Here is a 23,277-nt window from a genome sequence, read left to right on the forward strand (position 1 = left end):
TGCTCTAGTGCTCTTGGGAGGTGGTGATCTTTGTGGTATTTAAATACTCCGAAATTACCATCTCTTTTAAGGGTCTGAGCAGGTGGTGGAGAGGGTTAAGGCGTACCTGTTATGCCAGTTGCTGGAAGGCTTCTGTGCTGGCTAGGGTTCGAGTCTCCTGGTGGGAAAGTGTTCTAAAGTTGTATACTTGACTCTCGTGTTTAGGAGAGTTGTGCCTTAAGCATAGACACTGTGTCTTCCCATATTAACAGGGACTTGATGAAATTAACGTCTAAATGACCCCTCACTTGCTCTAGTGCTCTTGGGAGGTGGTGATCTTTGTGGTATTTAAATACTCCGAAATTACCATCTCTTTTAAGGGTCTGAGCAGGTGGTGGAGAGGGTTAAGGCGTACCTGTTATGACAGTTGCTGGAAGGCTTCTGTGCTGGCTAGGGTTCGAGTCTCCTGGTGGGAAAGTGTTCTAAAGTTGTATATATATATATATATATATATATATATATATATATATATATATATATATATATATATATATATATATATATATATATGTCGTACCTAGTAGCCAGAACGCACTTCTCAGCCTACTATGCAAGGCCCCGATTGCCTAATAAGCCAAGTTTTCATGAATTAATGTTTTTTCGACTACCTAACCTACCTAACTTAACCTAACCTAACTTTTTCGGCTGCCTAACCTAACCTAACCTATAAAGATAGGTTAGGTTAGGTTAGGTTCGGTCATATATCTACATTAATTTTAACTCCAAAAAAAAAAAAATTGACCTCATACATAATGAAATGGGTAGCTTTATCATTTCATAAGAAAAAAATTAGAGAAAATATATTAATTCAGTAAAACTTGGCTTATTAGGCAAATCGGGCTTTGCATAGTAGGGTGAGAAGTGCGTTCTGGCTACTAGGTACGACATATATATATATATATATATATATATATATATATATATATATATATATATATATATATATATATATATATATATATATATATATATATATATATATATGTCGTACCTAGTAGACAGAATGCACTTCTCAGCCTACTATGCAAGGCCCGATTTGCCTAATAAGCCAAGTTTTCCTGAATTAATACATTTTCTCTAATTTTTTTCTTATGAAATGATAAAGCTACCCATTTTATTATGTACGAGGTCAATTTTTTTTTATTGGAGTTAAAATTAACGTAGATATATGACCGAACCAAGCCAACCCTACTTAACCTAACCTAACCTATCTTTATAGGTTAGGTTAGGTTAGGTAGCCGAAAAAGTTAGGTTAGGTAGGTTAGGTAGTCGAAAAACAATTAATTCATGAAAACTTGGCTTATTAGGCAAATCGGGCCTTGCATAGTAGGCCGAAGAGTGCGTTCTGGCTACTAGGTACGACATATATATATATATATATATATATATATATATATATATATATATATATATATATATATATATATATATATATATATATATATATATATGTATATATATATATATATATATATATATATATATTTTGTGACGATAATCTCTTTCAAGAGAGATTAAGCCTGCTCTTCCCTTCATAAGTACACAAGATAATATAGAAGATACGTCCAGCAAGTATCGCCAAACGTTTAGCCCAGAGAGCAAATCGTACCCAGCACACAGTGACACCTGCTAGCTACCACCGCCGTAACCAGCAAACTGCTCGTCCTTTGTCTGCCTGTCGCTGATTGGCTGGTGTCCCGTCGCACCTGCCCTCCGCCCTCCGCCACAAGTTGATGTCTGGGCTGCAGTGCTCCAGTATCGTTAGAATATCTCAGTGTTCCAAGCAGTTGACATCTCTCGCTGGTAGACTAAGCCTTGGCTTTCGTGTACTAAGGGAGGTGGCAGCTCGAAGCCAATATTCCAGCATCACTAATACTTTATTTTGCTATCACTGTATCTCACTTGTCTTAACGTAACTTTTCATTTGCTAGTGATTATTCATATTATTTTGTTTGTTGACTTGTCTTTCATATTTTATGTGCTTAACTTTATTAATGTCTAGTTTTTCTAGAGTAATTAAAATTTCATTGGTAATTTACTTGTGTTTTGTGTGTCTTCCCATTACCTTACCACAGACGAAAGCTCCAGCTTTTCTCTTTTTTTTCTATTATGTGACGAGGCCCTGTCCCTAGCTTTTGAAACAGCCGAACACCAACGCTTTACTGTGACATATATATATATATATATATATATATATATATATATATATATATATATATATATATATATATATATATATATATATATATATATATATATATATATATGCGAACAAGCCTGAATGGTCCCCAGGACAATATGCAACTGAAAACTCACACCCCAGAAGTGACTCGAACCCATACTCCCAGGAGCAACGCAACTGGTATGTACAAGACGCCTTAATCCACTTGACCATCACGACCGGACATAATGAGGTGATAGCCGAGGCTATTTGAACCACCCCACCGCCAGCACTCGGATAGTAATCTTGGGCATAGCATTTTACCAAATCACCTCATTCTTTGGGGCACACGTGAGGAACACAAATGCGAACAAGCCTGAATGGTCCCCAGGACAATATGCAACTGAAAACTCACACCCCAGAAGTGACTCGAACCCATACTCCCAGGAGCAACGCAACTGGTATGTACAAGACGCCTTAATCCACTTCACCATCACGACCGGACATAATGAGGTGATAGCCGAGGCTATTTGAACCACCCCACCGCCGGCACTCGGATAGTAATCTTGGGCATAGCATTTTACCAAAGCACCTCATTCTTTGGGGCACACGTGAGGAACACAAATGCGAACAAGCCTGAATGGTCCCCAGGACAATATGCAACTGAAAACTCACACCCCAGAAGTGACTCGAACCCATACTCCCAGGAGCAACGCAACTGGAATGTACAAGATGCCTTAATCCACTTGACCATCACGACCGGACATAATGAGGTGATAGCCGAGGCTATTTGAACCACCCCACCGCCGGCACTCGGATAGTAATCTTGGGCATAGCATTTTACCAAATCACCTCATTCTTTGGGGCACTCGTGAGGAACACAAATGCGAACAAGCCTGAATGGTCCCCAGGACAATATGCAACTGAAAACTCACACCCCAGAAGTGACTCGAACCCATACTCCCAGGAGCAACACAACTGGTATGTACAAGACGCCTTAATCCACTTGACCATCACGACCGGACATAATGAGGTGATAGCCGAGGCTATTTGAACCACCCCACCGCCGGCACTCGGATAGTAATCTTGGGCATAGCATTTTACCAAATCACCTCATTCTTTGGGGCACACGTGAGGAACACAAATGCGAACAAGCCTGAAGGGTCCCCAGGACAATATGCAACTGAAAACTCACACCCCAGAAGTGACTCGAACCCATACTCCCAGGAGCAACGCAACTGGTATGTACAAGACGCCTTAATCCACTTGACCATCACGACCGGACATAATGAGGTGATAGCCGAGGCTATTTGAACCACCCCACCGCCGGCACTCGGATAGTAATCTTGGGCAAATAGCCAAAAATAGCCAAGTGGTTCAAATAGCCTCGGCTATCACCTCATTATGTCCGGTCGTGATGGTCAAGTGGATTAAGGTGTCTTGTACATACCAGTTGCGTTGCTCCTGGGAGTATGGGTTCGAGTCACTTCTGGGGTGTGAGTTTTCAGTTGCATATTGTCCTGGGGACCATTCAGGCTTGTTCGCATTTGTGTTCCTCACGTGTGCCCCAAAGAATGAGGTGATTTGGTAAAATGCTATGCCCAAGATTACTATCCGAGTGCCGGCGGTGGGGTGGTTCAAATAGCCTCGGCTATCATCTCATTATGTCCGGTCGTGATGGTCAAGTGGATTAAGGCGTCTTGTACATACCAGTTGCGTTGCTCCTGGGAGTATGGGTTCGTGTCACTTCTGGGGTGTGAGTTTTCAGTTGCATATTGTCCTGGGGACCATTCAGGCTTGTTCGCATTTGTGTTCCTCACGTGTGTCCCAAAGAATGAGGTGATTTGGTAAAATGCTATGCCCAAGATTACTATCCGAGTGCCGGCGGTGGGGTGGTTCAAATAGCCTCGGCTATCACCTCATTATGTCCGGTCGTGATGGTCAAGTGGATTAAGGCGTCTTGTACATACCAGTTGCGTTGCTCCTGGGAGTATGGGTTCGAGTCACTTCTGGGGTGTGAGTTTTCAGTTGCATATTGTCCTGGGGACCATTCAGGCTTGTTCGCATTTGTGTTCCTCACGTGTGCCCCAAAGAATAAGGTGATTTGGTAAAATGCTATGCCCAAGATTACTATCCGAGTGCCGGCGGTGGGGTGGTTCAAATAGCCTCGGCTATCACCTCATTATGTCCGGTCGTGATGGTCAAGTGGATTAAGGCGTCTTGTACATACCAGTTGCGTTGCTCCTGGGAGTATGGGTTCGAGTCACTTCTGGAGTGTGAGTTTTCAGTTATATATATATATATATATATGTCGTACCTAATAGCCAGAACGCACTTCTCAGCCTACTATTCAAGGCCCGATTTGCCTAATAAGCCAAGTTTTCATGAATTAATGTTTTTTCGTCTACCTAACCTACCTAACCTAACCTAACCAAGCTTTTTTTGGCTACCTAACCTAACCTTACCTATAAATATAGGTTAGGTTAGGTTAGGTAGGGTTGGTTAGGTTCGGTCATATATCTACGTTAATTTTAACTCCAATAAAAAAAAATTGACCTCATACATAGAGAAAAGGGTTGCTTTATCATTTCATAAGAAAAAAATTATAGTAAATATATTAATTCAGGAAAACTAGGCTTATTAGGCAAATCGGGCCTTGAATAGTAGGCTGAGAAGTGAGTTCTGGCTACTAGGTACGACATATATATATATATATATATATATATATATATATATATATATATATATATATATATATATGTCGTACCTAGTGGCCAGAACGCACTTGTCAGCCTACTATGCAAGGCCCGATTTGCATAATAAGCCAAGTTTTCATGAATTAATTGTTTTTCGACTACCTAACCTAACCTAACCTAATTTTATCGGCTACCTAACCTAACCTAACCTATAAAGATTGGTTAGGTTAGGTTAGGAAGGGTTGGTTAGGTTCGGTCATATATCTACTTTAATTTTAACTCCAATAAAAAAAATTAACCCCATACATAATGAAATGGGTAGCTTTATTATTTCATAAGAATAAAATTAGAGAAAATATAATAATTCAGGAAAACTTGGCTTATTACGCAAATCGGGCCTTGCATAGCAGGCCGAGTACGACGTTCTGGCTACTAGGTACAACATATATATAAATATATATATATATATATATATATATATATATATATATATATATATATATATATATATATATATATATATATATATATATATATGTCGTACCTAGTAGCCAGAACGCACTTCTCAGCCTACTATGCAAGGCCCGATTTGCCTAATAAGCCAAGTTTTTATGAATTAATTGTTTTTCGACTACCTAACCTACCTAACCTAACCTAATTTAATTTTTTCGGCTACCTAACCTAACCTAACCTATAAAGATAGGTTAGGTTAGGTTAGGTAGGGTTGGTTAGGTTCGGTCATATATCTACGTTAATTTTAACTCCAATAAAAAAAATTGACCTCATACATAATGAAATGGGTAGCTGTTCCTGAAGTGCATTCCATTTTCCTACTACTCTCACACTAAAAGAAAACTTCCTAACATCTCTGTGACTCATCTGAGTTTCTAGCTTCCATCCATGTCCCCTCGTTCTGTTACTATTCCGTGTGAACATTTCGTCTATGTCCACTCTGTCAATCCCTCTGAGTATTTTATACGTTCCTATCATGTTCCCCCTCTCCCTTCTTCTTTCTAGTGTCGTAAAGCACAGTTCCCTCAGGCGCTCCTCATACCCCATCCCTCGTAGCTCTGGGACGAGTCTCGTTGCAAACCTCTGAACCTTTTCCAGTTTCATTATATGCTTCTTCAGATGGGGACTCCATGATGAGGCGGCATGCTCTAAGACTGGCCTCACGTAGGCAGTGTAAAGCGCCCTAAATGCCTCCTTATTTAGGTTTCTGAATGATGTTCAAACTTTTGCCAGTGTAGAGTACGCTGCTGTCGTTATCCTATTTATATGTGCCTCAGGAGATAGATTAGGTGTTACGTCCACACCCAGGTCTCTTTCGCGCGTCGTCACAGGTAGGCTGTTCCCCTTCATTGTGTACTGTCCATTTGGTCTCCTGTCTCCTAGTCCCATTTCCATAACTTTACATTTGCTCGTGTTGAATTCCAGTAGCCATTTATCTGACCATCTCTGCATCCTGTTCAGGTCCTCTTGGAGGATCCTGCAATCCTCATCTGTCACAACTCTTCTCATCAACTTTGCGTCATCCGCAAACATCGACATGTAGGACTCTACGCCTGTAAACATGTCGTTAACATATACAAGAAATATAATTGGTCCCAGCACCGATCCTTGAGGTCCTCCACTTGTTACTGTTCGCCAGTCCAACTTCTCGCTCCTTACCGTAACTCTTTGGCTCCTTCCTGTTAGGTAGTTCCTTATCCATGCTAGGACCTTTCCACCCACCCCTGCCTGCCTCTCGAGCTTGAACAGCAGTCTCATGTGCGGTACTGTATCAAAGGCTTTTTGGCAGTCCAGAAATATGCAGTCTGCCCAAGCATCTCTGTCCTGTCTTACCCTCGTTATTTTATCATAGAATTCCAGAAGGTTTGTTAGGCACGATTTCCCTGTCCAGAACCCATGCTGATGTTTGTTCACAAACCTAATGTTCTCCAGGTGTGCAACCAGTCGTAGCCTAATTATTCTTTCCAGTATTTTACAGGGGATGCTTGTCAGTGATACAGGTCTATAGTTAAGTGCCTCCTCCCTATCACCTTTCTTGAAGATCGGCACGACATTTGCCTTCTTCCAGCAACTGGGCAATTCTCCCGACATAAGTGACTCATTGAAGATCATTGCCAGAGGCACGCTGAGGGCCTGCGCTCCTTCTTTTAGTATCCACGGTGATACTTTGTCTGGTCCAACTGCTTTAGTTGCATCTAGAGTTGTCAACTGTTTCATTACCTCCTCTGCTGTCACCTCTATATCTGATAGTCTTTCATCTAGGGTAACCCCTTCCAAAAATGGGAGCTGCTCAGGCTCGGTAGTGAACACTCCATGGAAACTGGCATTCAGTGCCTCGCAGATTTCCTTGTCACTTTCAGTATATGCCCCCTCTGTCTTCCTTAGTCTTGTCACTTGGTCGTTCACCGACATTTTTCTTCTTATAAGACTGTGTAGTAACTTAGGCTGTTTTTTCGCTTTGATTGCAATATCGTTCTCATAGTCCCTTTCCGATGTTCGTCTTATGTTAATGTAATCGTTCCTATCTCTGTTTCATTTGACCCTGTTGCCCTCTGTCCTTTGTCTTCGGTACTTCCTGCACTCCCGCCTGCGGGGTATTTTTGCTTCCTGACACTATCTATTAAACCATGGGTTATTATATTCCTTCTTATTTTTCCCTTTACTATTGGTATAAATCTCTCTTCGGCCTCCTGGCATTTCTGATTAACTAGGTCCATCATATCTTTGACTGTTTTTCCTCTAATTTCTTCCTCCCACTGCACCTCACCCAGATAGTCCCTTATCCTCTTATAGTCCTCTTTCCTGTAGTCAACTCTCCTCTCCCAGATATCTTGTCCTATGGTCATTAGTTTGAATTCCATCATGTAGTCAAAGACTAGGACACAATGGTCACTGGCCCCTAGAGGTATTTCATGCTCTAAATTCTCGATATCTTCTACGTTCTGGGTGAAAATCAGGTCTAATAGGCTCGGTGCATCTCCTCTTTCCCTTGTGCCTTCCTTCACATGTTGTGTTAGGAAATTCCTGTCTATAACATCTACTAATTTTGCTACCCACGTTTCGTTCCCTCCATGGGGATTCCTTGATTCCCAATTTATCTCTCCATGATTTAGGTCCCCCATGATCAGCAGCTTCGCTCTCATTCTGTGGGCTAGTGTTGCTGCTTTCTGCAGTTCATCTATACATGCCTTTTTGTTGTCATCATACTCCTGCCTGGGTCTTCTACTGTTTGGTGGGGTATTGTAGATTACCAAGATCACAATCTTCCTCCCATCTACTGTCAGAGTTCCATGTATGAAGCTTGTGCACTCATTGGTAACCCGATTTCACAGGTCTTCAAACCTCCATTTCCACTTTATTAGGAGTGCCACTCCCCCTCCCTGTCTCTGTGTCCTCTCTTTTCGTATTACCTGGTACCCTTCAGGAAAGATTGCATCTGAGATCATGTCATTAATTTTAGTTTCCACAATTGCAACTATGTCAGGATCTGCTTCACTCACTCTTTCTTTTATCTCTTCTGCTTTATTAGATACCCCATCAGCATTGGTGTACCAAACCTTGAGATTCTTCATGGAAACTTTTGTACCAGAGTTCTCCCTTTCTCTGGGGGTCGGGGGGGGGATCTGGGGGGGGGGTGTCTAGGGGGTGACTGGGGGCAGGGGGGATCTGGTGGGGGTGTCTGGGGGATGACTGGGGCGGGGAGGATTAGGGGGATGTCCAGGGGGATCCGGGGGGTGTCTGGGGGGGTCCTGGGGGGTGTATGGGGGTGAAAGAGGTCAGGAGGGATGCTTGGGGGGCTAATGGGGGCTGGGCTTCTAGGAAGGTAGGTAGGAGGGCCTGGGGTAGGGCCTGGGTAGGTAGGTCTGGAGTAGGAAGGGCATACTGGGTCTGAAGATTATGGAGGGTCTGATAGGCATAGAGGGGTTAGGAGATAGCGTAAGGTTGGAAGTCAGATAGAGGTTGAGAGTTGGGAGGGGGAAGGATAGAGGGGGTGGGGGGAATATCCCACCCCCCTCGCAAGGGTGGGGAGTCACATGGAAGGAGAGGGGATGAGGAGGGATGAGGGCTGGGTAGGTTTTGGGGGGTTGAGGGGATGAGAGGGGTTCTTGGAATGTGGGATGAATTTGACTGCAGTGGGGTCAGAGGGGTCAAGGGAGGTGTTGGGGAGATAAGCAGGGGAAGGGAGGGCTGATTCGGGGAGGGAGTGACCTGAGAAGGTGTGAGCTGGTTAGCATGGGGTGGATTAGCATTGGGGTGTGTAGCTGCGCTCAAATGGGAAGAGTTGTATTGTTGTTTGCTTGCTCTGTGGGCTATCTGCTCCTCCTTCGTCATGAATTTGTCATTATATACGTTGTAGTAATTTTCGCTACCTCTGAGTAAGTGTTTGTGATGTAGTATGTAATCCACTGCCTCTTCGTTAGTGAACTGTACCAGGACAGGTCGTTTCCTGTTACAGTTGTATGGCCCAATGCGTCGGTGGAATTGCACCTCATTCCCTGCCATCTGGGCTCTCATGTCTCTCAAGATCCCCTGTAGCTCCAAATCCTCAATCTCCATCCTTTCCTTCCTCGATGGTGCCCTGGCTTCAGCCAATCCATGGATTGTGATTGTCCTGTTTCTCAGTTCAGGGTCAATCTGGTGGCCCCCTCCCTGGCTGACCCCCACCCCTCCCACTCCCACTACTCCACCTACTACTACTCCCCCTTCCCCTGCCAAGCTTCCCTTATTCCTGCCAAATTCATTAGTAAGCCTAGATATTTCTCCTTGCCATTCTACCCTGCTCTTCCTGATTTCTTCTTGAATATAATCCATAAACTCTTGTTTGAGTCTTTGAACCTCGTCCTGTATCTTATTAAAGACTTCACTTTTAATCCCCTGGATTAGATCATCTATCCAAACATCCCTCTTCTCTACAAATTTCCCAATCATCTTCTCCACAAACCTATCTTCTTCCTCAATCATAATACTGTTGGACCTAGACGCCCTTCCTGACCTAGTCATTGCTATAATGCAACCTTACCCACAGGGGTTCCAAGTATCTTACCGTCCTGCTAACACAATAGGTGAGTGAATCTCCAAGCGTCGTCCCACGTGGTGGTAGAAGGGTTGCTGCCGGGCTGAGGTCACGGTCAGAGGCAGTGAGGTCTGCTCCACACTGCCACAGTTCTTCATCAACTATTTTCAATTACGCTACTTAAACTGTTTTTCTTCACTACCTTATGGCTTTGGTCAAAACCCAAGGTTTTTTTTATTCACTTGTACACACTTTTTCACTTCGAAGTTGCCTGATTACCCCTCCCACTCCACTGTGTGTGTGTGCGTGTGTGTGTGTGTACTCACCTAGTTGTACTCACCTAGTTGTGTTTGCGGGGGTTGAGCTCTGGCTCTTTGGTCCCGCCTCTCAACCGTCAATCAACAGGTGTACAGATTCATGAGCCTATCGGGCTCTGTCATATCTAGACTTGAAACTGTGTATGGAGTCAGCCTCCACCACATCACTTCCTAATGCATTCCATTTGTCAACCACTCTGACACTAAAAAAGTTCTTTCTAATATCTCTGTGGCTCATTTGGGCACTCAGTTTCCACCTGTGTCACCTTGTGCGTGTTCCCCTTGTGTTAAATAGACTGTCTTTATCTACCCTATCAATCCCCTTCAGAATCTTGAATGTGGTGATCATGTCCCCCCTAACTCTTCTGTCTTCCAGCGAAGTGAGGTTTAATTCCCGTAGTCTCTCCTCGTAGCTCATACCTCTCAGCTCGGGTACTAGTCTGGTGGCAGACCTTTGAACCTTTTCCAGTTTAGTCTTATCCTTGACTAGATATGGACTCCATGCTGGGGCTGCATACTCCAGGATTGGCCTGACATATGTGGTATACAAAGTTCTGAATGATTCTTTACACAAGTTTCTGAATGCCGTTCGTATGTTGGCCAGCCTGGCATATGCCGCTGATGTTATCCGCTTGATATGTGCTGCAGGAGACAGGTCTGGCGTGATATCAACCCCCAAGTCTTTTTCCTTCTCTGACTCCTGAAGAATTTCCTCTCCCAGATGATACCTTGTATCTGGCCTCCTGCTCCCTACACCTATCTTCATTACATTACATTTGGTTGGGTTAAACTCTAACAACCATTTGTTCGACCATTCCTTCAGCTTGTCTAGGTCTTCTTGAAGCCTCAAACAGTCCTCTTCTGTTTTAATCCTTCTCATAATTTTAGCATCGTCCGCAAACATTGAGAGAAATGAATCGATACCCTCCGGGAGATCATTTACATATATCAGAAACAAGATAGGACCGAGTACAGAGCCCTGTGGGACTCCACTGGTGACTTCACGCCAATCGGAGGTCTCACCCCTCACCGTAACTCTCTGCTTCCTATTGCTTAGATACTCCCTTATCCACTGGAGCACCTTACCAGCTACACCTGCCTGTCTCTCCAGCTTATGTACCAGCCTCTTATGCGGTACTGTGTCAAAGGCTTTCCGACAATCCAAGAAAATGCAGTCCGCCCAGCCCTCTCTTTCTTGCTTAATCTGTGTCACCTGATCGTAGAATTCTATCAAGCCTGTAAGGCAAGATTTACCCTCCCTGAATCCATGTTGGCGATTTGTCACGAAGTCCCTTCTCTCCAGATGTGTTACCAGGTTTTTTCTCACGATCTTCTCCATCACCTTGCATGGTATACAAGTCAAGGACACTGGCCTGTAGTTCAGTGCCTCTTGTCTGTCGCCCTTTTTGTATATTGGGATCACATTCGCCGTCTTCCATATTTCTGGTAGGTCTCCCGTCTCTAGTGACTTACTATACACTATGGAGAGTGGCAGGCAAAGTGCCTCTGCACACTCTTTCAGTACCCATGGTGAGATCCCATCTGGACCAACAGCCTTTCTAACATCCAGATCCAGCAGGTGTCTCTTGACCTCCTCTCTCGTAATTTCGAACTCCTCCAAGGCCGCCTGGTTTACCTCCCTTTCTCCTAGCACAGTGACCTCACCTTGTTCTATTGTGAAGACCTCCTGGAACCTCTTGTTGAGTTCCTCACACACCTCTCTGTCATTCTCTGTATACCTGTCCTCGCCTGTTCTAAGTTTCAATACCAGTTCTTTCACTGTTGTTTTCCTTCTGATGTGACTGTGGAGTAGCTTTGGTTCGGTCTTGGCTTTGTTTGCTATATCATTTTCAAAATTTTTCTCTGCTTCTCTTCTCACCCTGACGTACTCATTCCTGGTTCTCTGGTATCTCTCTCTGCTTTCTGGTGTTCTGTTATTCCGGAAGTTCCTCCACGCCTTTTTGTTCAGTTTCTTCGCTTCCATACATGCCCTATTATACCATGGATTCTTCTGTTGCTTCTCGGATTTTTCCCTTTGGGCCGGGATGAACCTGTTTACTGCCTCCTGACACTTTTGGGTAACATAGTCCATCATACCCTGTACAGACTTGTCTCTGAGGTCTGTGTCCCAAGGTATTTCACTTAGGAAACTTCTCATCTGTTCATAATTCCCCTTTCGGTATGCCAGCCTTTTGATTCCTAGTTCTTTTTGGGGGAGATAAGTCCTAGCTCTACCAGGTTCTCAAAGTTCAATACACTGTGGTCACTCATTCCCAAGGGCGCTTCCATCTTAACTTCCCTTATATCCCATTCATTTAGGGTAAATATCAAATCAAGCATTGCTGGTTCATCTTCTCCTCTCATTCTTGTTGGTTCTTTGGTGTGCTGTCTTAGAAAGTTTCTTGTTGCCACGTCCAGCAGCTTAGCTCTCCATGTTTCTGGTCCTCCATGCGGGTCTCTGTTCTTCCAATCTATCTTCCCATGGTTGAAGTCTCCCATAATTAGTAGTCCAGATCCATTCCTGCTAGCAACAGAAGCTGCTCTTTCTATTATGTTAATGGTGGCCATGTTGTTTCTATCATATTCCTGTCTAGGTCTTCTGTCATTTGGTGGTGGATTATATATGACTGCGACTATAATTTTTTTCCCTCCATTTGTTACAGTACCTGCTATGTAGTCACTGAAACCTTCGCAGCCCTGAATATCCATCTCCTCAAAATCCCAGCCTTGTCTTACCAGCAGAGCTACACCACCCCCACCTCTTCCTTCCCTCTCTTTCCTCATAACATAATAGTCCTGTGGGAACACTGCATTTGTTATCGTTTTCGTGATCTTTGTTTCTGTGAGGGCTATTATGTCTGGGTTTTCCTCTAGTACCAGTTCTCCAAGCTCATTTGCTTTATTTGTAATTCCATCTATGTTTCTGTACATCGCTTTGAGGCTCACTTTCTTCTGTCCCTTCTCAAATCACCTCCTTGGTGAGTGTTCTGCTGGTGGGGGAGGCTGTTCCATGGGTGTGAGGATCTGTGAGGTGGATAACAGGGTCTCAGAGGATACTGGGATGAGGGGCGGGGGATCCAGTGAAGGGGGAGGGACAGGGAGGGTATGGGGTGAAAGGGGAGGGAGGACGGGAAGGAAAGGGGGGGAGGGAGGACTCGGGAGGAGGGGAGGGGTAGAAGGGTGGGGATTGGGTGTGGGGGGATGGAGATTTTGCTGAACATTTGAGTGGGGGCAGGGAGGGTTTGGGGTAGGGGGGTTTTCTATGCAGTGGAGGGAGGCGGGGTTGTCCTCCCTTCTGGTGTTACTGGGTAGCTGGTTGTGGGTTTCCCCCTCGCCTCTGGGGGTGTTGGGTTGGGAGCTGTGACTTCCTGGTTTTCCCCTCTCGCCCTGCGCCTCTTCCTTGCTTCTGCCGCCACGGCTCTCCTCCCTTGTCATGTCTCTCTGGAGGAATACATTTTTTAATTTTCCCACGTTTTTCAGGGAGCTCTTCCTTGATAGGATCTTCTCCTTTGTGTTCTCGTTTGCAAACACTATCTTTATCATTCGGTCTCGGTCTTTGTTGTACCGGCCTAGCCTGAAAACCTTCTCAATGCTATGCTCAGCCCCTTCCATGTCTAGTGCCTTTAGTACTTCATTCACTGCTGCTTTGTCCTTGTCATTCCACTCTGTCCTATTAGTTCCTTCCTGCTCCTGTGTGTGTGTGTATGTGTGTGTGTGTGTGTGTGTGTGTGTGTGTGTGTGTGTGTGTGTGTGTGTGTGTGTGTGTGTGTGTGTGTGTGTGTGTGTGTGTGTCTGTGTCTGTCTGAGTGTGTGTGTTTGTGTGTGTGTGTGTGAGTGAGTGTGTGTGTGTGTGTGTGTGTGTGTGTGTGTGTGTGTGTGTGTGTGTGTGTGTGTGTGTGTGTGTGTGTGTGTGTGTGTGTGTGTGTGTGTGTGTGTGCGCGCGTGCTCAAGTCTTATTATTTACATTATTGTTAAAACCGGGATTGAACCAGAAACATTATTTATTCCAATTATCTGCGAACCTTCAGTGGACACTCTCCCCCCCCCCCCCCCCCCCCCCCACCCCGTCCATACACTCCCGATCCCTACTGCCCCTCCAAACATGCATAACTTGTACTAAAATGTGTAGAAGACAAAATGAAGACACTTTCATACATAACTTTTCAACATAACAGCCAATACCATGGGGTGACTCTCCTATAAGAGTCTGGGCATTGTCTTAAGAGTGAAGGCACTGAGTACACCAGGAGGGCTGACTCACCTATAACAGTCTGGGCATTGTCTTTAGGAGTGAAGGCACTGAGTGCAACAGGTGTTGGAAATTTCCAACACTAATACAATACTGTTGTATTATTATTAATTATTACTAAAATCTACTAATTACTGTAGTAACTAAAATTAACTAACAGTAGTGTTTATTTGAACTAATATTTGTATCTGTACAATAATGCTGGAATTCTTACGTAACCAAACGCCAGTATTGCGTCAGATTCTACCAAGTTAAACACATATATATATCCAGTGTGATTCTCTAAAAACATCAGTATTCCGTGTGATAATTATTTACCGATAACATAACTCCCAAATAATGCCAAATCGAGAGTTTTTAGTTACAACTGTTATTAGGTAATAAATTTACCGTCACGCGTGAATGCCATGGAGAGAACTAAAATCATCTCCATTTCTGTTTACCATCGTAAGACGAGAAAATAATAATATTTAGCTCCCTAGAATTACAACCCAGTCTTTATCAAAGCATTTTAGCCACAACTGCGTGAAATAATATTATTCGTGATAAATAATTTCTGTAGCGAATGCGAGACGCCGGGGAGAGGGAGACGCCATTGTTGTGGTGGTAGACGCCAGCTCGAGGAGAAGTCGCCAGTGTGCGGCGTGAAGACTTGTTGCGGAATTGAGCAACTCGTTTGGTGTCAGAGTCTAGGATACGTTGTGGTGAATTGTCAGCAAGATTTAACCTGACATTCAGCCCGGAACTAGTTAATTTGTTCTACGTGATCCATCGTGACCGGCCAAATAAGCTCGTCAACATCCAAGCCAAGCTAGCCACCACGTGTTCGCCATTGTGACGCTAGAGCCTGGGACGCGATTTTCGGCAAGCTTCAACTTATACAGTGCCCTATTAGCTAAGTACTTATATAACTCCCTTTTGATGCATCATTAGAGATTGTATATAGCAGGGTAGCTTGTCGTCACGTCGAGCGACATAAAATAACCACATGTTAGTATTCTAAATTAATTTTATTCCCAATTTCTTGTATACAGATATTTAGTAGCCTAGTACATTGCTACGTAATATCCTTTAATTTACAGCTCGCGTGTGAGGAATTCCACGAGCTGTTACTTTACCCGTGTTGTTCATCTCCCAGTGTTCTACGAGGAATTCCGGAGATCCCGAGGATGATTCGTAACTGATGTCTTTGAAAACGTCTTCAAGCTAAGACTTTTTGTATTTCTTTGATTATTCAAATTATCAGTATTTTAGTTATCATTTATAGAATGCTGTGTGCACTGGAGATAATACGTGTTTATTATAATGATTAATTTCTGATATTCATGATCTATATTCTTATTGGTGAGAAATTTCTATTGATTCTCTAATTGGTCATAAGATTAGGTTATTACACAATGAACTGGTGCACGAACCACACTAGTTCCTAGACATATATGAAGTTCTAGCAATAACCCCCCAATGTAGGTGTTTGAGGCTTTGATTCAAGTAAATTATTTATACAGCCCATTAATTATTCAAGTGATTATATTTCCTAATATTTATCCATAGTCACTGGTTCTTACAGGAATTTCTAATGATCACATTTTATTAGTTTCCCTCTTTACTATAAAAGCGGTGGTCCTTCGTAATTGATTTCATTACTTTGATAATTAAATAAATAGAGTCAAGCCCCAAATGTCCCACAACAGAAGGGCTGACTCACCTATAACAGTCTGAGCATTGTCTTTAGGAGTGAAGGCACTGAGTACAACAGGCGGGTTGACTCACCTATAACAGTCTGGGCATTATCTTTAAGAGTGAAGGCACTGAGTACAACAGGCGGGCTGACCCCTTCCTCATTGGACACTTGAACCACCAAGGCAAACTCTTGGCCAGACTGCAGACCTCCCACACTGTTGGAGGAAGGTGAGGGAGTTAGTGGTGGCACCGGAGCTGTTGTCGGGAGGTTATGAGGGAGGGTGAGGGCGTGTGAGGAAGGAACACTGCTGGAGAGTGTTACTGGAGTTACTGAAATACAATGGTGGAGAATTAGTGTAGAGAAAGAGACATGATGTTGTGGATAATGTTGAGGAGGTAGTTTCGACACATCAATTATATAGGCAAATATTATTGAAAGGAAATATGTAAGTAATGAGAGTGTGAAGGGAGAACGTCAGTGAGCAGCACTGATGAGAGAGTTACATATGTTGTGGACAGATGACCTGCTCTAGTGCACGACCTGCTCTAGTGCACGACCTGCTCTAGTGCACGACCTGCTCTAGTGCACGACCTGCTCTGAGTGCCGACCTGCTCTAGTGCATGACCTGCTCTGAGTGCCGACCTGCTCTGAGTGCCAACCTGCTCTAGTGCATGACCTGCTCTGAGTGCCGACCTGCTCTAGTGCATGACCTGCTCTGAGTGCCGACCTGCTCTAGTGCATGACCTGCTCTGAGTGCCGTCCTGCTCTAGTGCACGACCTGCTCTGAGTGCCGACCTGCTCTAGTGCATGACCTGCTCTAGTGCACGACCTGCTCTAGTGCATGACCTGCTCTAGTGCACGACCTGCTCTAGTGCACGACCTGCTCTAGTGCACGACCTGCTTTAGTGCACGACCTGCTCTAGTGCACGACCTGCTCTAGTGCACGACCTGCTCTAGTGCCCGACCTGCTCTGAGTGCCGACCTGCTCTAGTGCACGACCTGCTCTAGTGCATGACCTGCTCTGAGTGCCGACCTGCTCTAGTGCACGACCTGCTCTAGTGCACGACCTGCTCTAGTGCACGACCTGCTCTAGTGCACGACCTGCTCTAGTGCACGACCTGCTCTGAGTGCCGACCTGCTCTAGTGCACGACCTGCTCTAGTGCACGACCTGCTCTAGTGCACGACCTGCTCTGAGTGCCGACCTGCTCTAGTGCACGACCTGCTCTAGTGCATGACCTGCTCTGAGTGCCGACCTGCTCTAGTGCACGACCTGCTCTAGTGCACGACCTGCTCTAGTGCACGACCTGCTCTGAGTGCCGACCTGCTCTAATGCACGACCTGCTCTAGTGCACGACCTGCTCTGAGTGCCGACCTGCTCTAGTGCACGACCTGCTCTAGTGCATGACCTGCTCTGAGTGCCGACCTGCTCTAGTGCACGACCTGCTCTAGTGCACGACCTGCTCTGAGTGCCGACCTGCTCTAGTGCACGACCTGCTCTAGTGCACGACCTGCTCTGAGTGCCGACCTGCTCTAGTGCACGACCTGCTCTAGTGCATGACCTGCTCTGAGTGCCGACCTGCTCTAATGCACGACCTGCTCTAGTGCATGACCTGCTCTGAGTGCCGACCTGCTCTAGTGCACGACCTGCTCTAGTGCATGACCTGCTCTGAGTGCCGACCTGCTCTAGTGCACGACCTGCTCTAGTGCACGACCTGCTCTGAGTGCCGACCTGCTCTGAGTGCCGACCTGCTCTAGTGCACGACCTGCTCTGAGTGCCGACCTGCTCTGAGTGCCGACCTGCTCTAGTGCACGACCTGCTCTGAGTGCCGACCTGGCCTGAGTGCCAACCTGCTCTAGTGCACGACCTGCTCTGAGTGCCGACCTGGCCTGAGTGCCAACCTGCTCTAGTGCACGACCTGCTCTGAGTGCCGACCTGCTCTGAGTGCCAACCTGCTCTAGTGCACGACCTGCTCTGAGTGCCGACCTGCTCTGAGTGCCAACCTGCTCTAGTGCACGACCTGCTCTGAGTGCCGACCTGCTCTAGTGCACGACCTGCTCTGCTAACCCGCTCTGACGAGCCATGGCTGACCGTGTTGAGAGAGTCATGCTTCTTGTCCAGCTTAACATATCCGCAACTGCAAGACTTTCCAGTTGAACATAATTATCTTCACTCCTAGAAACCACAGTGAAAATAACTATGTTGAACAGATAACACAGCTTTTCTACTTATGTATAGAAGAAGCGAGGGTTTTTAGTGCAAAGTTCTAGTTTTAAGAAACCATGCTGTGTTAGCATTTGTTTTGTTTGGGAAGTAACATGAGAACACATTTCGCAAAGCATCTTGCAAATAATAGCAATTATATTAATGTTAGGTTTATATTGGATAAGAAGGAAGTTGACAAATTAAGTCTCCAAAGTTCATTGTATTGTTATAGCTAGTTGCTAAGAGATGCGTTTCCTTGACCCTTGCCAACATTTTCAAAGGCAGTTTAGAAGTCTTCTCAACTGTCAATCAATCAACTGTTACTAACTACTTTTTTATCCACACACACACACACACACACTTACAGAGGCTGGCTGGCTGACTGAGTGGACAGCGCTCGAGACTCGTGGACCTAGGGACCAGGGTTTGATCCCGGCAGCCGGTGGAAAAACAAATGGGCAGAGTTTCCTTTCCTTCGCCGGGGATCGAACTCCGGTCCACAGAACTACGTATCCAGAGTATGCTGTCCACCCAGCCACCAGGCGGCCGTGTGTGTGTGTGTGTGTGTGTGTGTGTTCTTATTTCCTTATTAAACTATGCTTATTAAACTAAACTTATAAAACTATTAAATTATACAGGACAGAATACGTCACAGGATTACAGGAAGGGGAGCAGAACTCCCTTTGCGCCAGAATAATCTCCAGCCTCCTACAACGTGGAATAAACTGAGAGCATCTTGCGGCTGGATGAGACCGGATCACCCCGTTCACAACACCAGCAATTAAGCCGATTAAGGAGAGCTTCGCCAAGTACCCGGGGAGCAGCCGGAGAGTTGTGTGACCATTAGAAGCACAGAACAAGGAGACGTCTCGCGCCAAACACACTCAGAAGGGAACTGGATGATAAAGTATTGTAAATCAGCAAATAGCGTAGGATCCTTCTATCGCGATTTGTCAGTAGCATACTGCTTCAAGCAGGAGCAAAGATGGAAAGGATTGAGCAGTGCAGATGAAGAGTCACAATAACGTGGCTGAAAAATGTTAACCAAACACACACACACTAGAACATGTCGAGACGACGACGTTCGGTCCGCCTTGGACCATTATCAAGTCGTTTGTGATGAGACGAAAAAGCAAGGGGCAATAAATAGGCAAGAAAAAGGTGAGGAGATGGAAATCTTAGAGGAATAACAGAGCAAGGCATAAGGTACGGAAGGTAAGGTGTAATAAAGTGTGTAATAATAGGAATAAGAAAGGGATCGTAAGAAAAAACAAGAGAAAGAGAAAGAAAGATAAAAGGTAAGGTAGGTTTATTTTTAGATCACGTTTGTTCCAAATACTAAGCAGTAGTTCATGTTTTCCAGAATCTGAATCAGCGGATATATTTTTAACAACTTATACAAATTATTAATTTCTGGCTAGACTTCCCAGGGGATAGTGAACCAATGTAGATATTGTTAGACATTAACTGGAACATATAAAATTTATTATTTGATTTGTGGTGTTAAAAATGTTCTACCAATGTGTAAGTAATTATGGCAGTACTAGTAATATCTCTGCTATATTTAGGTATTATGCTGTAATTAAATGACAGCAGAATAGTAACGGCATAAGACACATTAATGACAATATTAATAGGGAGTAAACCAGTAGAAGCCGTGAGGTGGATTCGAACCTATGCTCTGGGTACTCCCAAGCACACGCCTTAGACCACTACACCACGACATGGTCTAAGGCGTTTGCTTAGGAGTACCTAGAGCAAAGGTTCGAATCCTCCTTACGGCTCCTACTGATTTTGTGACTGATTCATCAGGTTAAGATGATTTCTTTGATCATAACAGTAGTAGTAACAGGAACAGTAATTTTTATTGCCAACAGTGTTTGTGTTATAAGAAACTTTAATTTTAGTGGAATATACTGGACTAACAAAACAGGAAGCGCAGAGGAAGAAGATTTCTAAGATAGAATTAGTTAATGATTGTTTCCATAAACAATATACTAATTAGCCAATAGAGGAAAATACAATTTTAGACTATGTAATCTAACAGAAAGATACAAATAAATAACATTGGAATAGAGAGTGAGTTAGGGAACAGTGATCGCAAAGAAGTCAGATTTAACATATCATGGAATAGGTCTGTATGAGAAAGTTCTTTAATGGAGCCAAATTTCCTAAAGAGCATTTTGAGAGATTAAACAGTTTCTTTAAAAGGATAGATCTGGCACATCGAAATATGAGAGATGGGAAGTTCTTGGTACGTGACAAGAAACTCTTGCAGTTTACAAGGAAAATTATAATTATGATTTAAGACATTCTCAATAAAGCCCAGGAACGTGATATACTTTATAAATTTATAAGTATGAATAACAATGACTTCAAATAGATAAGCATGAGACTAAAGAACCTTATAAAAAAGAATGCTATGTAAAAATGGATTATGAATAGGGAAGTCAATCACAAACACAAACTTCTCAAACTAGATAGAAATGTTAGAAATGAAATAAGGAAAGAAAGCAAAATAAGGAAATATATAAAACAGTCAGGCAAAGACAAGTGCCAAAGTTTCTTTTCAGATATATTAAGCAAAGATGAGAGAGAAGACAGAGTAATTAAAATCTAAATAAGGTTAGGCAACTAACAAAGAAATGAGTAATGTTTTAAACAGAGTAATAAAGTAATCAATATTACTGTGTATCTACATTGTGTCACAAATTAACCTTCCACATTCAGGTACTGGCTTGCCCCATAGCAGTCTTTCCTCAACTCTTCGTTAACTCTATGTCCATCCAGGTGTCCATATACGCTTATCCTGTGCATATTATGTCTCATAAAGCTGTATTCTGTTGTGTTACTCTATGGATTAATGTATTCATTGGTTTGTGGTTTTCATTTATTTACTGTGCTCTGATGCACTATGTCACCACCGAGTCAACTAGTTTGTGGTCACGCCACCGACACTCCTGAGTAGCAAGGGAGGTGACGTCATGTGGAGACGAGTCTCCCAGAAATGTTGACTTTGGTTGCTCGTCAGCACAAGACTTACACCGATCCTGGTAAACTGCTCTGGTAGGTTGGCAAGAAGTGTGGGTCTGGATAGTACTGATTTGCAGTATATTTTTCTATTTGCATTTTCTTATTTTAGTGTCTGAGTCAACCGAGATGTCATTTGTGTAAAGAATTTATATAAAGCGCAATGAAATCATATTAATGTGATATGTCAATGATAAAATTAGCAAGAGCTCTGAGGAGGATTTGAACCCGCTCACTTGGTATTCCCAAGCAAGTGCACTAGACCTCCACGCCATGACATGTTCAAAGAAATGAAACCTGGGATTCCACTGAACCCTCTAGGATTCCTGAGGCTTACAACCTTACATTAGTCAGAGTGCATGGGAGGGCGATGCTTAAAACCCTGTTTCGGCTTCAGTTCAAAGCCTTAGGAGTCCTAGAGGATTCAGTGTAATCCAAGGGTGCACTTTTTTTTTACCATGTTGTGGCATAGTGGTCTAGCACCCTAGCTTGGGAGTACTATGTGAGTGGGTTCGAATCCTCGTTATGGCTCCTACTGATTTTCTAATTTTATTTGATTTCAAATGTAATTTTACATGACATTTAAAAGCCAGTCTTTTGCAGGTGTTAAAGTTACTTTTGTTGGTTTTATTTAATGAACCTCTGTTTTAACTTCGTTTTTTTATACTATATTCCTGTTTTCCTTAATCACATTTAATTAAATGCAGCATTTTTTGTCTTACGCTGGCAGTCCATCAGCTGGGGATAACCACAGTACCTTTATTTAACCTAAACAGTTCACTACAGAATAACTTGACATTATGCACGCAGCTGATCACACCAATGAAGGTGATCGAGAGAACATGATAACTGCTTTAATCGTTATCAGGGAGAATGTTGTTACACAAATAAAAAAAATATATAACAGATCAGTTCGCAGGGCCAGGCGAGGTGCTTACCAGGGTGCTTAAAGAATGTGATGAGAGTCTTTGTGAGCCCATGTATTGAATTTATATAAATACAAATGTAAATGTTCATTTGTTCAAAATTGCTAATCTCCAAAGGTTTTTCACAGATTGCTTTGAAATTTTCACATAACATTTCATTCGCATCCGAGAGGGTTTTAATATTCATACTTTATAAATGTTACGTTAGTGATGGGAAAAAAACATGCTTTTTTGAAAAACTGTGTTTTTTATGTGAGGGAAATCATTGAAACCTCCTTACCGATTCCCTTAACATTTTGACACAATGTTGCATTCGAATAGGCGCGTTTTTATATATCTACTATATACATGCCTCACCTGTGACAGGCAAAAACATGCTTTATTGAAAAAAGCACCATCTATTGGACACTATAGCAACACACACTATGCTAAATATGTTAAGATTTCACTTTAATGTTTCTGATTGCATTGATAAATTAAATTTTCAAAGATTTCAATTTATTGTTATTTTGATTTAATTATTTTGTGCGACATTGCATGTGAATTGAGCTGTGTTGTTTACCACACCGTTCATTTTGCAAGTATAAGTATAGATGCCACACCTGTGACAGGTAGAAACATTCGTTTTTTTAAGAAACACTGCCATCTGTTGCACGTAAAAGCAACACACGCTTTACTAAATATGTTACGATTCCTTTACTAAATACGTTACGATTCCATTTCAATGTTTCTGATTGCATTGACAAATTTAATTTTCATAGATTTCGATTTATTTTCATTTTGATTTAATTATTTTGTATGGCATTGCCTTGAAATTAAGCTGCGTTGTTTACCATGCCGTTCATTTCGTTCATTGAGCATAGTTTATTTTTATTTTGTCATTGTTTTTCATTTTTTTTAACTGTTTCTCTTATATTTCAGTGATGGGAGCATCAGATTATTTGGGAA

General features: G+C 43.3%; 1 protein-coding gene across 1 annotated transcript in view; it reads right to left on the reverse strand.

The window, feature by feature from the left end:
• LOC123756273 (uncharacterized PE-PGRS family protein PE_PGRS10-like) overlaps positions 1–23,277 on the reverse strand; it is a 246,406-nt gene that overhangs the window by 161,004 nt on the left and 62,125 nt on the right. Inside the window, exon 4 of the mRNA XM_069305676.1 lies at positions 16,259–16,383. Within this exon, the coding sequence (XP_069161777.1) occupies positions 16,259–16,383 (125 nt within the window). The remainder of the gene's footprint in view (positions 1–16,258; positions 16,384–23,277) is intronic.

Source organism: Procambarus clarkii, chromosome 56 (genome assembly GCF_040958095.1).
Source record: "Procambarus clarkii isolate CNS0578487 chromosome 56, FALCON_Pclarkii_2.0, whole genome shotgun sequence".
NCBI lineage: Eukaryota > Metazoa > Arthropoda > Malacostraca > Decapoda > Cambaridae > Procambarus > Procambarus clarkii.